The 15,231-nt window shown below is 40.3% G+C and overlaps 1 protein-coding gene across 2 annotated transcripts in view; it reads right to left on the bottom strand.

Annotated features, from left to right (window-relative positions):
* The window catches only part of LHFPL2 (LHFPL tetraspan subfamily member 2), a 188,897-nt gene that overhangs the window by 22,288 nt on the left and 151,378 nt on the right, over window positions 1-15,231 (bottom strand). For both annotated transcript variants that reach the window (XM_073344155.2, XM_078852784.1), the window contains exon 3: window positions 5,697-6,457. In XM_073344155.2, coding sequence (XP_073200256.1) covers window positions 5,697-6,126 — 430 coding nt within the window. In that variant the 5' untranslated portion in view covers window positions 6,127-6,457. The remainder of the gene's footprint in view (window positions 1-5,696; window positions 6,458-15,231) is intronic.

Below are 15,231 nucleotides of genomic sequence, written 5' to 3'. Positions count from 1 at the left end.
AGGAGGGACACTGAAGGGGACAAGGGGGATGGAACATGGTGGGGCCTTGTGATGGAGGAGTGGGATCCTGGAAAGGGCTTCAGGTGGGAGGAGGCCAGGTCACCTGATGAACAATTGTTTGAAGCAAACTGAGATTTAGCTTTTTTTTAGAATTGATTCCAAGTGTGTACTGAATATCACTGGGGAAAACTGATGTTCATTGTGGAGGGGAAATCAATCCTCTGGAAGTGGAGATCTTTTTGATTTGTCCTGCGGTGAGGGAAACTGTGAGGATGGTGAGGAACTGATGATAAACTGCAAACCTGTTAACGGCTTGGTAAATGGAGAACTGTGATCACTACTACTGACAGGCTGAGAATGTGCACATCCTCTTATATTTATGTTACCCCATCTGCCCCATGCCACCTGGGCCTGCTTGTTTAGTTCAGCACCTGTTATTGTCTTGTGTCATAAATATAAAGGGAAGGGTAAACACTTTTAAAATCCCTCCTGGCCAGAGGAAAAACCCTTTCACCTGTAAAGGGTTAAGAAGCTAGGATAAACCCCCTGGCACCTGACCAAAATGACCAATGAGGAGACAAGATACTTTCAAAAGCTGGAGGGTGGAAGAAACAAAGGCTCCCTCTGTCTGTGTGATGCTTTTGCTAGGAACAGAACAGGAACGGGGTCTTAGAACTTAGTAAATAATCTAGCTAGATATGTGTTAGATTGTGGTTCCTTTAAATGGCTGAGAAAATAAGCTGTGCTGAATGGGATGTAGATTCCTATTTTTGTGTCTTTTTGTCACTTAAGGTTTTGCCTAGAGGGATTCTCTATGTTTTGAATCTGATCACCCTGTAAGGTATTTACCATCCTGATTTTACAGAGGTGATTCTTTTTACTTTTTCTTCTATTAAAATTCTTTTTTTTAAGAATCTGAAAGTTTTTTCATTGTTCTTAAGATCCAAGGGTTTGGGTCTGTGTTCACCTATGCAAATTGGTGAGGATTTTTATCAAAACTTCCCCAGGAAAGGGGGTGTAAGGTAAGGGAGGATTTTGGGGGGAAAGACGTTTCCAAATGGACTCTTTCCCAGTAATATACCGGTTAAAAGTTTGATGGTGGTAGCGATAAAGTCCAAGGGCAAAAGGCAAAATAGTTTGTACCCTGGGGAAATTTTAACCTAAGCTGGTAAAAGTAAGCTTAAGAGGTTTTCATGCAGGTCCCCACATGTGTACCCTAGAGTTCAGAGTGGGGAAGGAACCTTGACATCTTGTCTTCTAGGCGCTAAGCTCTTTGAGACAGGGACTATCATTTATTATATGTTTGTACAATGCCAAACACAATCGTAGTCCCCACCTGATTGTGGGCTTTAGCAGCTAACGCAATGTGTTAAATAATAAATATGGGGTGAAATTGGTTTTGAATGTAATAGTGTGGAGAACAGATTTTGAAGAATGGGGGTCCCAGTTTGGCAGCAGGGGAGGAGGACAAGGAAAGGTAGTCCCGAAGATGGCTCCCTAAAAAAGAAAAAAAAATAGTCCACACTATGAAAAGGTTTTAGGACCTGTGGGCTACATCTTCCATTTAACAGGCCTGGCTGGTAATATATTATTGTTTCAGCAAAGAAAGGCAAATTAAATCAAATAATTCAAATTCAAATTAAACTGCCTTTCCAAAATATTAAGAAACATCATTTTATTTTGTTTGTAAAGCTCTGTCAGAGTTACATTGTGCTGTTCCCCATACGGAAACAGACTGGCCTGCTGATGTCTCAGAGTTCAGATAATGTCAAGTTATTCACACTGCTAATCTGGTCCCATTGTTCTGACATGTGGATAGGGTGTCACTGAAGGTCTCTTCTGAGAAGTCCCAGCCCACACATTCATAAGCCAGTCTGAAATCACTAGGGCAGATAACTGTTCAGCAAAATTCATATAAATGAAGGACAGCATCTGCCTAGCATTCAAACTCAGATATTTACTATCTATTTAGAGCCTACGGTTCACTTTTTTTTTTTTTAAATACCAATAAGGCTGATTTAAAAAAAAGTTTATAATGACCAATCCCATAATGAAACTAAATTGTACCAGAGATTGAAGTCTGATGTCACTGTCAGAAGCTCTGCTTTTTAAAACTAATTTACAGTGTCAATCAGGACACAAGAATAAGGACTAAACATGAATGCCAGGATCGGAAGTTTATTTATTAATACAATCTACTTAGATTGTAAACTCTTTCGGCAGGGATTAGTTTTTCTTTAAGGGCCTATACACTGCTTAACACACTGGGGTCTCAAGTCCTGATTGGGGCCTCTAAGCACTACAAATAAATAAATGATGATAATATGCACATATGACTCATGGACTGTTGATAATTAACTACCTGCAGTTTGATAGTTACTATGACAATCTACCGGGAATTATTTGCTTATCAATTACTACATGTATTTTAGAATAGTGTATCATTTTCCCCTAGCATTCAAAGTGATTCAGTTGCCTTAAAAACAGATTGCATGCTTCACAAAGACAATCAAATGAATGCTTGTCCAGTCTTCTAGATGCTAGGTGATAATTATTTATCTAATGATATGGTTCCACTCTTTGGAGCAGATGACAGATTCGTTTCTTGATGGCATATGTTTACAAAATTAAGACTGCCAATTAATATTTCTGCACTTCCACAATAAAAGGAATTACAGTCTTAAAAGTGAGTGCTGAAAGACTTACTCCACTACAAAAAAATTCCAAGATTTTGGAAGGACCTTTTTAAAGGATCAGATTTTTTTCTATTAAGCTTTATACTTCTAATTGTCTATAACAAACAAAAACTCTCTGTCAACTAGCTATGTGTGTGGCTCCCACTGACCTAAACAGGAGTTCCACACATTTGTCCAAGGGCAGAAGTTGAACCAATGCCATAACAGAAGAGATGGATTTTTATAATCTACAATTTCACCTCAGACAACTCCCAGGTCACAACCTAAGACGCTAGACAGAAATGATACATCCGGTGCCCATTACTGGGTATTTTTCATGATGAATTCCAGGAATAGATTAACTTGCAGAATGTTTTTAATTACATTTAGTCCTTGTAGCAAAGATATAGAGATTTTAAATGTCATTAAGTCTGCTAGATCCTTAGTTCCTGTAAATGCTTGTGCTGTGGTTGGAGCCTGAAGTAAGAGCATCACATCTTTGAAGAAAAGATGTACTACATAACTGCAAATATGTCTCACACACAGAGAAAAGCAAAGCCACTTCATGAATGTTATTCCCCCTGCTTATTTACAGAATCACATTTGAAAGATCAGAAAACTTAAGACAAGGAGTCAGGACCACACATGGCTGTCCTTTACGAGCTTTGATAGCCGCAGCATTACTCTAGATGTGGGAAAATTGTTATAATTCTGTTACTTAAAGTTCAACCATGCTGACAGCTGTCCTTCTTGAACCATTTTGTTAAATGTTTTCCAAAATCAGGAATTGAGAAAATTAAACCTCAGACAAGTCATCAGGAAAACATTTTCAGCTGTCCAGATACAGCAACACTGTCGGCACAAAGCAGCAATGCATTCAGTAAAATTAGTCTTGACAGAACAAGTCACTAGCCACAAGATGGCTGGCTGCAAATAATTATATGGGCCTTTACCATAGCAACAGTTTAAATAATGTGACCTTTCAATTACCCTGGTTCACACTACATAGATTTATCTACACTATAAGAAGGAAGTGCTTCCATTGACAGCACTTCTCAAAAAGAGGGACTGACATCTTCCCTAACACATGAGAAATGCTCTACACATCAGATAGCTCAATTCTTGAGACCATAATTCTTCCTAAAGGCACAGCTAGTTCAATTATAAAACATACAATTCTTTTTCTTATATTCTCTTTTCAGAGGCAAGTAGAACCAGTCTCCAGTCCGGAACAGTCTTTCTAGATACAGGAATCTGCCTCCTACTAATTTTGAAATTAGAATCTTTATAAATATTCACCTCATTTTAAAAAGAGGGGAATATCAGTCCAGCAACATGACAGTTGACCTGCTAATTTCTGAAATAAGTGGCAATTTAAAAAGGTGAAAAGCTAAAATGTAGGAGATGATATGGCTCTGACATTCAGATCTGTATATTTTTCACATTTGTGATGGTGAATTTCCAAAACAGAGTAGTCAGACCAAAAAGGTGTAGTTTTTATTTTTTAAAAATCCCTTTGCTAGTTGTATGCCACCATCTAAACAGGTGAATCGAGAGCCAATTTAGGGCTCTATTGTGCCTTGAGGTCACAGCCTTACACTGGGGGTAGTGTGAAGCAAGCATGATGCCTTTATTTTGGATCTCCAGGGAGTGCAGGTTGAGCTACTACACCACCCTATTTCAGGGTGCAATGAACGCTGCACTTGTACTCAGATATCTCTGCTGGCTGCTTCCAGGCCTGGTCTTCTTCTCACCCCGTTTTGGGGACTCATGAGTCCTAGCTAGGTTTAAAGAATCCTGGAGCTCCTTTGCATGCAGCCAGGGGAAGGCTCTTTACACACTCCCATGTACCCACCCTGCCACTAGGCACAAAGTAGCCTGCAACTGAACACAAAATATAATGAATTTTAGAAACGATTAAGTTTGCATTCTTGCGTCTCCTCTTACCATGCAGCCAACAGGACACTGTTTGGCTACAGAAGCATTTACTACCTTCAGGCAAACTGGGCTGCCTAAAATGAGACTCAATTTGAAATGCCAACCTGCTTTTGAACAAAACCTTTTTCTATGGTTTGAACATATCTGGTTCAGAGCACAGCCCAGAGGGCAAAGAAAAGACGTCTGTACATATCCTATTTCCTGCTGCCACCCTGGTGACTCCCAAGTAGATCCATGAAGATCTTTATAGTTATAGCTGAAGAAAATCCTCTGTCCTGAAATGATCAGAGCAGAGTGTATAATACAAAAACTTTCACATGATAGTGGTTTTTTACACTGCTTATTAATGAAAGCTCCCAGAACTACTAGCTAACATCCATTGGAAAGGGAGTAACTTAGCATTCATTTTTTGATCTCACTGCACAGAATTTTTGTTAAGCTCCAGGAAATATGCAATAAAACTGAACAATATCTGACCAAATTTCTCAGGACACTTAGAAATGACAAGTCACCAGAAGCCAATTCATTTGTTCAGTTCAAATGACTGTCACTTAGGCAGTGAAAAGGTAATATTACCTCTTCAAAAGCAACTGAACTCCCTGATGAGTGAGAAAGGGTCTTATTTAGCGAGCACCGTGGGTCAAACTGTGTTCTTGGATAAGTGCATGGAATGGGAACTGTGCATGCAAATATAGCCCTATGATTGGGATTTACTCTCACCACGACCCCGAAGTGTGAGAGACACAGACACAGAGAACCGCCTTCAGAACTAATGGAAAAATCATTAAGGTAGCGAGAGACAGACACACTATTGTTGGTGCCAGCGTTTGCCAACAATACAAAGCAAAGCTAAGGAGAGCTTCCTTGTTACTGAAACACACTTTTCAAACGGAAGAAAGACTTGCACAGCAACATATGAAACTTTGGTCTTGGCACAGCGCAATCCTTAATCCTCCTGCCAGTGTCAATGTATTACATGATGATTAGCTATTCAAACAAGACAAATTCCTAAACACTGGCATATGGGAGAGATATGTATAAAATCGTTGGGGAAGTTTTCAGTTGCTGTCACATCACACTTACCTGCAATCCCTTGTAGCAGCCCACAGACATTAAAAATACTTTTTTTCATTATACTCTGCACACACATAGTAAAGACAGACACAAATGCCACAGCACAGAGAATCATGATCCCCACAGCTAGGAAAATAGCGGTAGCCTGCCAGAACCCACTGGCAATCTCATTAAAGTTCTCTGCATAGGGCCCACAAAGTGTGTCTCGTCTGGAAACCTGCATGTGGGAGATTCTGGTACAACGCCCATAGATGCCCAAAGTTGGATGGTAAGGGTCCTGTGAGCCTCCTGTCCTGTTGTCCATATCTTCGGAACTCACAGGCTTGGCTTTGCCAATTAGCCAATCTGCACTCATGAAAGCTATGAGCTCTGCAAAAGCCACGACAATACTCAGGAGTGTCCACAGCATTGAGCGACAAGTTACAATGACATGACACATATTGCTGTCCAGTGCTTATGGTCAATGCAGTTTGAGAGTCTGAAACCCAAAACAAAGGGGAAAAAAATTAAATTAAAAAAAGAAAAAATATCCACAAAAAATGCTGCTTCAGTTCTGCTCTTTCAGCTGTTTCACAATAGCAGGGAAGGAGAAGCAGTTAGCTGCCCAAAGTTTTGCAAGCAGTCCAGTCATTTGTTCTTAGTGTTTAGCTTCTCCTTTGGTTGTTGAGTACTGAAGTATGTGTTTCTGTGTTAATATTCATACTGGCACATGACGTTACAGTAGTGTGGGGGAGGGCCCAAGGACTGCCCACTGCTTTTACATCACACACCTAGAGGAGAGAAAGAAGATGAAAATGTTAGCAGAGAGGGAAAAAAAAAAAAGCTCGACTCTACCCCCGCAGCTTCAGAGAACAATCCAATGTTTTGCAAAGATCTAAATCAACATGTGAAAGTTCTAACAAGGGCCTGTCAAATACAGCCTCCTGGAAACTTCCCAGCTTAGACTCAATGGAGTGATTAATCTCCTGCTGCACTGCTGTACTTACAGTATCTGTTTTGTCCCATCCTACTTGCAGCTATTTGTCAAAAACTTTGTAAGCAAGGTCCCAGCAACTCCAAACATACTCAGCCACCCACAACCCACTCATTGAAACTACTAGCTTTTGGGAGTTATCCAGTAAAATGCTCACACTTGTTTAGGTAGTTTTTAGTAACTGCAATGTTAGAGTGCTGCCCTGTTTTTAGTGCTGGGACTCAAACACGCAGAATGACATTGGGTACCACTGGGAAGGAGAGAGGATACAAGCTCTTTCATGTCAGGATCATATTGGACAGTCGTGCAGTGAATGAACCCGATCTCATGCTATTTCCCTGAAACAGCTTCCTAGCTAAACTGCAGCCTACTGTTCCTGTTCCAGCTTACATCTCAACAAAGAGCAAAACAGAAGTGCAACTGGGAATAACTCACCCACTGGAACACATCAGATCTATAGAAACATATCACAGTTCCAAGATTTTGAAATAGTTCTGCAGAACTGATATTGCACAGTATTCTTAATCTTTGCTTAACTTTATGACAAAACAAGTCATAATATCCAACATACAAGTACATGGCATCTCATCCTCATTGGGTAATGCTGAGAGTAGCAGCCTTAGGTGATCCATGTTGCTGCAGAAGTTCTTACATATTCAGGAGCCCTGCTCACTGCCAAACACCTTACGGATCCAGAAATAGAGCTGTCAATGGACTGCACACTCTCTCAGCACCCTCACTGCTCAATCTGTTCTTTCCATCTCCTGCCGCAGTCTGGTACTGCACCACAGATATGCCATACCTCCCCTGCCTATTTGTGCTCCTTCCTTGTCAGACGGCTGTCTACTCTTGTAGCTTTTCTACTTCTATATAGCTGAGGTGGGATAAGTGTTGTTTTCATGGGAGTTGGGTGGACCAAATGCAGGTGGGAGGCAGTTTAGATTGGACCCTGAAGATCTTATATTGTGTAAGGTGCATCAGAAACCTCAATCCAAATCTGAACTTTGATGGTGAAAGAGGCCACGGAAAGCCCCCTTCTAGTCTTTGGTAACTCAGTCATTTGAAATGCAGTGCACTGTTACACTGCTCTATTTACAGACATCAATAGCTCGTAAGTTCTGGTTTGTTCATCTGAGAAAAATCTGTGGTGTCCAGCATCAGGGCTTGCATTTGGACTAAGAAGCTGTTGTGCAACTATTACAGTAAGGGCTTGTCTTCATGAGGAAGCGATTGTGAAATAAGCTAGGGTGTGGAATTAAAACACACCAATCACTCTGCACTAGCTCCTCATGTGGACACTTTTGTTCTGCATTAAGACTGCCTTTATGCGATTTATCCTAATCCTCCGGTCCACTTAATGCCCTTAAGGTAAAGTGCACAAAGGCACTCTTATACAGAATAAGATTGTCCACCTGGGGAGCTACTGTGGAATAGCTATGGCAAACTTTTTGCCTGTGACAAGCCCTAAATCCACTTTGATAGTGTGTCCAAAAGCTATACTGAAAAAAAATTAAAAACAGTAGCTAATACAAATTCCAGAACTATACTGATCTTAATACAGACAAAATAATCACCTAGAGGTGACAACTGAGATTGCTGGCACCCCCCAATTTATATTCAAATTGCTTCCTTAAAATCAGAAATGGAGCATAACATATGCCTCTTTACCTGCCCTGAATTATGTCGGGGGGTGGAGGGGGGGGAGATGAGCAGGAAATGCACTGAAGTTAGCTATTCAGAGATAAGAATCTAGGATTTTTTAAAATATTTTAAAAATAAAATACTAATGGCCAACTGATCTTGAAGGAAAAAGAATCTAGAACCCAAATGAATTCCTATCTGCCATTTATTAAAAGCAGAAAGCCACTGAATATTACTACTGCTACCTGATATATGAAGATTAGAGAGTGCCACAAAGACATTCCTATTTCCTTTGTCTCAAAACTTTCAAACCACATGTTGCGTCAGCAAAGTGAAATGGGGCCTTTATTTGAGTCCTTTGAGACCAGTGGTGAAATCCTGGCTCTTCTGAAGTCTATGGGAAACTCCACTTGCTTCAATGGGTCCAGGATTTTACCCCAAGAATTTGGATTTCTCCTCTTCCAATGTAAGTGGGTGTCTCACAGCACTCTGTTCTTGGTGAGCTCCTCTTCTCATTCTACAGTTGTAGATGTACCCAGATAACCTCATACACATACATTGTTTCAACAATCATTGTCATGTGATGAGACTCAAATCAGTATCTCACTCATTCCAGTCCCACAACTCAGCCTGTTTCTCTGTTTTGCAGACTGTTGCTGACATCATTTCCTGGATGTTTTCCCAATTTACATTAACATAGCTAAAACTAAACTTTGTATTTTTTCCACCCAAAACCTCTCCATTACAGCTGAAACTGCAAAAAAGGCATCTGCTCCTCTGGTAATTAGGCCACTCATATACATTGCTGTATGAGGTAAATTATTAAAATGCAACTTGATACATTTTCTTATTAAAACTTGGCAATTACAAAATCCTTCACTGTAACTACAAAGTATCATTATAACAATAGTTCAGTTCACTACCTGACTCTCAAAAGGGAGGAAAAAAAACAAAGTGAAGTTTTCAGGCAGGCTGATGTGCTTTTAACTCGAATACACCCTTTGTAATAACATACAGTGAGAGATGATACACTAGTCTGCCAAAAAAAATGAATTCTCTCAGTATTTCTATTTTAAATAATTATTGGAATGCAGGGAAAGTCCACTGTAACAATAAATTTTTTCTGATGTCGCCTGTGCTCTTAAGTAAGAGTTTAATGGAGAAATTGTGTTCTTAACATGAGTGATTAATGCAATAAAATACTGTTTACAAAAAGACAGAGAACGAGGTTCACATTTACTTTACTAGGTGGAGATTTCATGTGAATGCTGGAAGGAAAAACCATTAAAAATGTATGATTTTTCACATGTAGCACACAGATAAGAGAATTTGCCTGTGATGATAAAGTCAGAAGCAGTTTCCCAGTTTTCAAAAAACATCAAATACAACAGTTTGATAATGATTCTGTGACTCAGTTTTCCCAGAGATGTCATGGTGTTAGCAAAAGTGGTTCCCTCAGAGGTGAGATCACGAGTTTTCAATTCTTAGGATTATTCATCAGAATTTCTGCATCCCTAAAGTAAATTAGTAATATTTCATATGTAATTTATGACAAGTTAATAAAAGCTGTCCAGGAGCTATGATTCAAGAAAGCAGAGTAACCTCTAAATTATTCCTTCACAATTCAAATCTTCCCCAAATAAATAAATGTTCTGTTTTCCAATTATATGTATTACTAAAACAAGCATCATGGTTGTACGCAAGTACTTTTACATAAATTAATTCTTGTATAAGGGATGCCCCCAAATGGGAGCACAGCTTTCCCACATCTCCTTTAGATGAGAACAGGGAAAAAACTCACATGTTAACAGTTTTTTTTCCCCATGAAGATGTACAGCATAATAGGGATATAGAAATTGCCATATCAGATCAGCCAGGCCATCCAGAGGGTGTGGGTGGAAAAGGGGCAGATTGCTCTTGGCTCCTTGTTTGGGAACGCCCCCAAACAGAGTGGCATTGTGACTTGGTATATGGGGTTGCAGCATCACTCAGATCTGGCCCGGTGGCTCATCCATCACAAAGGAGGGGTGGTCAAGCCAAATCTGAGCGAGTGTCATTGCAACTGGCGCATAGGGCTCAGCGCCATTTAGGTTTGGCCTGGCTACCTGCCCCTCCATCGTGAGAGGAGCCAGGCCCAGCCTCCCGGGAGCTGCAGGGTGAGTGTGGGGAGGGCTCGCTCTCCAACCCCTTCCCACCCCCTGGCTTCCTCTCAGTGGTTTTTTTGTTTGTTTGTTTTTTGTTTTTTTGGGAAAGGGGTAGGGGAGGCTCATTTTCAGATTTTGCCCTAAACTCTCAAAAATCTCTATTCAGCCCTGCAGATTAGACCCTTGGCCCATGTGATCCACAATCCTGTTTCTACCATTAGCCTGTTCTGGATGCTTGAGAAGAAGGTGCAAGAAACTTTGCAGTCTACAATAATGGAATAACCCATTCACAAGGAAACTTTCTTCCTTACTCTTATTATTTAGTAGTTGGCTTGTGTCCTGAAGAATGTGAGTTTATATCCCTTATAAACAAAAATCCTATCTGGTGGAACTGTGGATGTTTTCTTTATGCAAATAAATGTTTAAGCATTTTTAAACCTAGTAACCACTTAGCTTTAATTATAAATTGGGATGAGTGTCGCAAACAAAATGATACACTGTTAAAAAATATACATTTCCCTTTATCAGTTGTAAATTTGTTGCCTTTCATTTGTATTGAATGTTCTTATATTAGAAGAAAAAGTGAATAGAACTACCAAGTTTACCTTCTCCATGCCATTCATTATTTGTACACCTCTATCATGTTCCCTCCTATTTGCATCCTGTGTAAAATAAGCACTCCTATGCTTAAATTTCCCTTCATGGAGAAATTTTTTCCATGACTCAAATCATTTTCATGCCAGTCTCTGAACTCCCTCTATACCTGCTATATCCTTTTTTGAGAGAGGGTGATCAGAACTCCCTGTTCAGCAAGCATTAGCACAACTCATACAGAAAGTAGGTTTCATTTGGTTTGGAAAAATGACCTTTTATTCATGTTACTTAGCCATATGGACAATCCAAATCCAATTTAAGCAAAGTCTACTGCAGATGTTCTGTAATCACTCATCCCTGAGATCCATACAACATTCAGAAATGGCAGTAACTATACAATGTCACTAATGTACAGGGTAACAACCGTTTGGTTACTATTTTATCATACATAAAATGAATTACCCCAAATTATCACTCATACTCACTTCTTTTTAAGACATTCCACCTTTTATGGCCAGACACTATGCACAGGGCTTGTCTATGTGTGAGTGTAATATACACTATCGGGGTGTGATTTCTAAAGTGCACTAACATGTTGCTGATTAATTGGTCCCTGTAGACTGGGGGTGGGCAAACTTTTTGGCTCTAGGGCCACATCTGGGTATGGACATTGTATGGCGGGCTATGAATGCTCACAAAATTGGGGGTTGGGGTGGAGGAGAGGATGAGGGCTGGGGGTACAGGCTCTGGGGTGAGACTGGGAGCTGCAGGGGAGGCACTTAGGGCGGCAGCAGCGTGCGGAGCCCCCTGGCTGCCCCTACACATAGGAGCCGGGGGTGGGGGGGACATGCCGCTGCTTCCAGGAACAGCCCACCCCTGCTGTAGACCTTGCTGAAGAGCACCAAAGATTCCCTAGAGTACTATAATGTAGTTCAGCACTACATTAAAGCACATTAGGGAACCTTTAGTGTGCTTCAGCAATGTTTACACAGACTAATGTGCAACACATTAGAAATCACACTCCCGTAGTGCATATTATCCCACTGTGTAGGCAAGCCCTAAGTTACATTAACACAGAGCAAAGTGAGCTCCAATGTCTAAGTAGGGGAACCCAGCTACTTCCTCTTTTTTGTTTTTAATCAGAAAAAAAACATTCATTTTTAAAGTGAATTCTTAATGCGTAATGTTCTTAAATGCAAAGAAGATAAATAAAACTAAATGCTCTTTCCACTTATCTGCATTAGAGAAGTGTACTCTCCTCCACTTTGTATATTTGTGCAAAATAATTTAAAGTTGGAGATAGATCCAAATTATAACATTTGAAGCCAGGGCTTGATCTTAAGTTCAGAAGTGTTCAGTTGCAGGTTTTTGGTTTGGCCCATCATAGAGAGGAGAAGAAGAGTTGCAAAGTTCAGATCTGAGTCAGCTGCATACTGTGTTGCTTATTAAAAAAGAAAAAAAAAAAAAAGCCCTGAAAGCAAGACATTAGAACAACAAGGTGAGACCCCTGCAACTATGTTCTAGAATGATTTTATGGCCAGTTCTACATTATCTCCTTGTACTTTTGAATCCTATTAACTGAAGATAGAAGGCTCCCACCAAATTGTAGAATTGAGCTTCCCCACATACCCATTCTGTCAACTTGAGAGGGAGAATAAATCATCTTTAGAAAAGTGGCTTTTGGCTCAGTTTAAACAAACAGCCTAATGGAAGGCCACACAGAAAGCTGAAACAGCAGTCCCAATGTATGGAACAACTGCAGGCACAATTAGATCTTTTCGTCTTATGTTTGGTACAGTCCAAAACAAAGCCATGCAGAGGAGTTCCTATACCGTTTGTTTACAAAATATAAGTTCGAGAATCATACAATCTAAAATGAGCAGATCCTTTAAGCATCTTGGCTCTAGTTTTCCTGAAATGTTATTCATTAATGGCATTGCAACTTTCAGTGAAACCTTTGAACTATGACAATGAAAGTAGCTTCTATATATTTTGGAAAAAGAAAAGGAGTACTTGTGGCACCTTAGAGACTAACCAATTTATTTGAGCATAAGCTTTCGTGAGCTACAGCATCCGATGAAGTGAGCTGTAGCTCACGAAAGCTTATGCTCAAATAAATTGGTTAGTCTCTAAGGTGCCACAAGTACTCCTTTTCTTTTTGTGAATACAGCTGTTACTCTGAAACCAGTCATTATATATTTTGGTGCTTTCAAACACACCATTTAAACCAACAACAACAAAAACACCTCAGACTGAGCAACTTTGCACAGGGCCCCACCCAGGTCTTTGTGAGATCACAGTTTACACATGTTCAGTATAATAGGGTCTACTGGGCAAGTGAGTTGATCACTGTGCTATTCACTTTTGCTGGGCTTAGCCAGAGTAAATGAGCCATTGATCAAAGGAGTGCTCCCTGCTGTCTGAGGCAGAAGGGGGAGCACTCACAGGAAGAGTGATGTAAGAGGAAGATAGAGAATTTTGTTTCCCGGTGGGGTTCAGGGGAAAGTAACCCCACCATCCCAGAAACTAAGAATGAGAAAGGGAGAAATCTCTCTCCATGCAGCCACAAAGTGAGAGGCATGAGGAAGGAGAAAATGTGATATTTTCTCCTCCTATTTCAGGCCCTTCAAAGTATGCCAGGTAATCTTCCAAAAAGGCACAAGGCCATCTCATGCGCCTCATATGTCAAGCAACATGCTGCATAGGGTATCAGGCACACCATCACTGAAGTGATGGCCATGGATACCAACTCATTATGTTAAAAGTGCATCCCTATTTTTCTCCGCAGCTATCTGTATTTATAGCTTTGTACTGTTGGAAGGGGTGCATACACCACATTCTGCTGCAACAGGAAAGCTGAAATGAGGAGCAATATCAAAGTCAAGTAAACATCCAAGAGTGAGCTTTCAGAAAAACGTTAATGCCACTAGTTCTTTCTAAAAAGAACAAGAGTACTTGTGGCACCTTAGAGACTAACAAATTAATTAGAGCATAAGCTTTCGTGGACTACAGCCCACTTCATTGGATGCATACAATGGAACATATAGTAAGAAGAAATATATATACATACAGAGAAAGTGGAAGTTGCCATACAAACTGTGAGAGGCTAATTAGTTAAGATGAGCTATTATCAGCAGGAGAAAAAAACTTTTGTAGTGATAATCAAGATGGCCCATTTAGACAGTTGACAAGAAGGTGTGAGGATACTTAACATGGGGAAATAGATTCAATATGTATAATGACCCAGCCACTCCCAGTCTCTATTCAAACCCAAGTTAATGATATTTAGTTTGCATATTAATTCAAGCTCAGCAGTTTCTCGTTGGAGTCTGTTTTTGAAGCTTTTCTGTTGCAAAATTGCCACCCTTAAATCTTTTACTGAGTGGCCAGAGAGGTTAAAGTGTTCTCCTCCCGGTTTTTGAATGTTATGATTCCTATGTCAGATTTGTGTCCATTTATTCTTTTGCGTAGAGACTGTCCGGTCTGGCCAATGTACATGGCAGAGGGGCATTGCTGGCACATGATGGCATATATCACATTGGTAGATGTACAGGTGGACAAGCCCCTAATGGTGCGGCTAATGTGATTTGGTCCTATGATGGTGTCACTTGAATAAATATGTGGACAGAGCTGGCATCAGGCTTTGTTGCAAGGATAGGTTCCTGGGTTAGTGTGTTTGTTGTGTGTTTGCTGGAGAGTATTTGCTTCAGGTTGGGGGGCTGTCTGTAAGTGAGGACTGGTCAGTCTCCCAAGACCTGTGAGAGTGAAGGATCATTTTTCAGGATAGGTTGTAAATCTTTGATGATGCATTGGAGAGGTTTTAGTTGGGGGCTGAAGGTGACGGCTAGTGGTGTTCTGTTATTTTCTTTGTTGGGCCTGTCCTGTAGTAGGTGACTTCTGGGTAATCTTCTGGCTCTGTCAATCTGTTTTTTCACTTCAGCCGGTGGGTATTATAATTTTAAGAATGCTTGATAGAAATCTTGTAGATGTTTGTCTTACTAAAGCTCATGTAGGGCTATTCTTGCAGTTACAGATCCATAATAGGATGTGCATTCTTAACAGCAAAATGAAGCTTACTCAGGAAGAGTAAAAGGGAAGGCCAGTTTCACATCTGCAATTTTTAGACAGCATCCTTCATGCAGGCATCACAAAATACTTAACAGTCACTTATAATATAATGAAAATAGAAAGG

The sequence above is a fragment of the Lepidochelys kempii genome, chromosome 5, assembly GCF_965140285.1.
Source record: "Lepidochelys kempii isolate rLepKem1 chromosome 5, rLepKem1.hap1, whole genome shotgun sequence".
NCBI lineage: Eukaryota > Metazoa > Chordata > Testudines > Cheloniidae > Lepidochelys > Lepidochelys kempii.
This window is presented reverse-complemented; position numbering and strand designations above follow the sequence as displayed.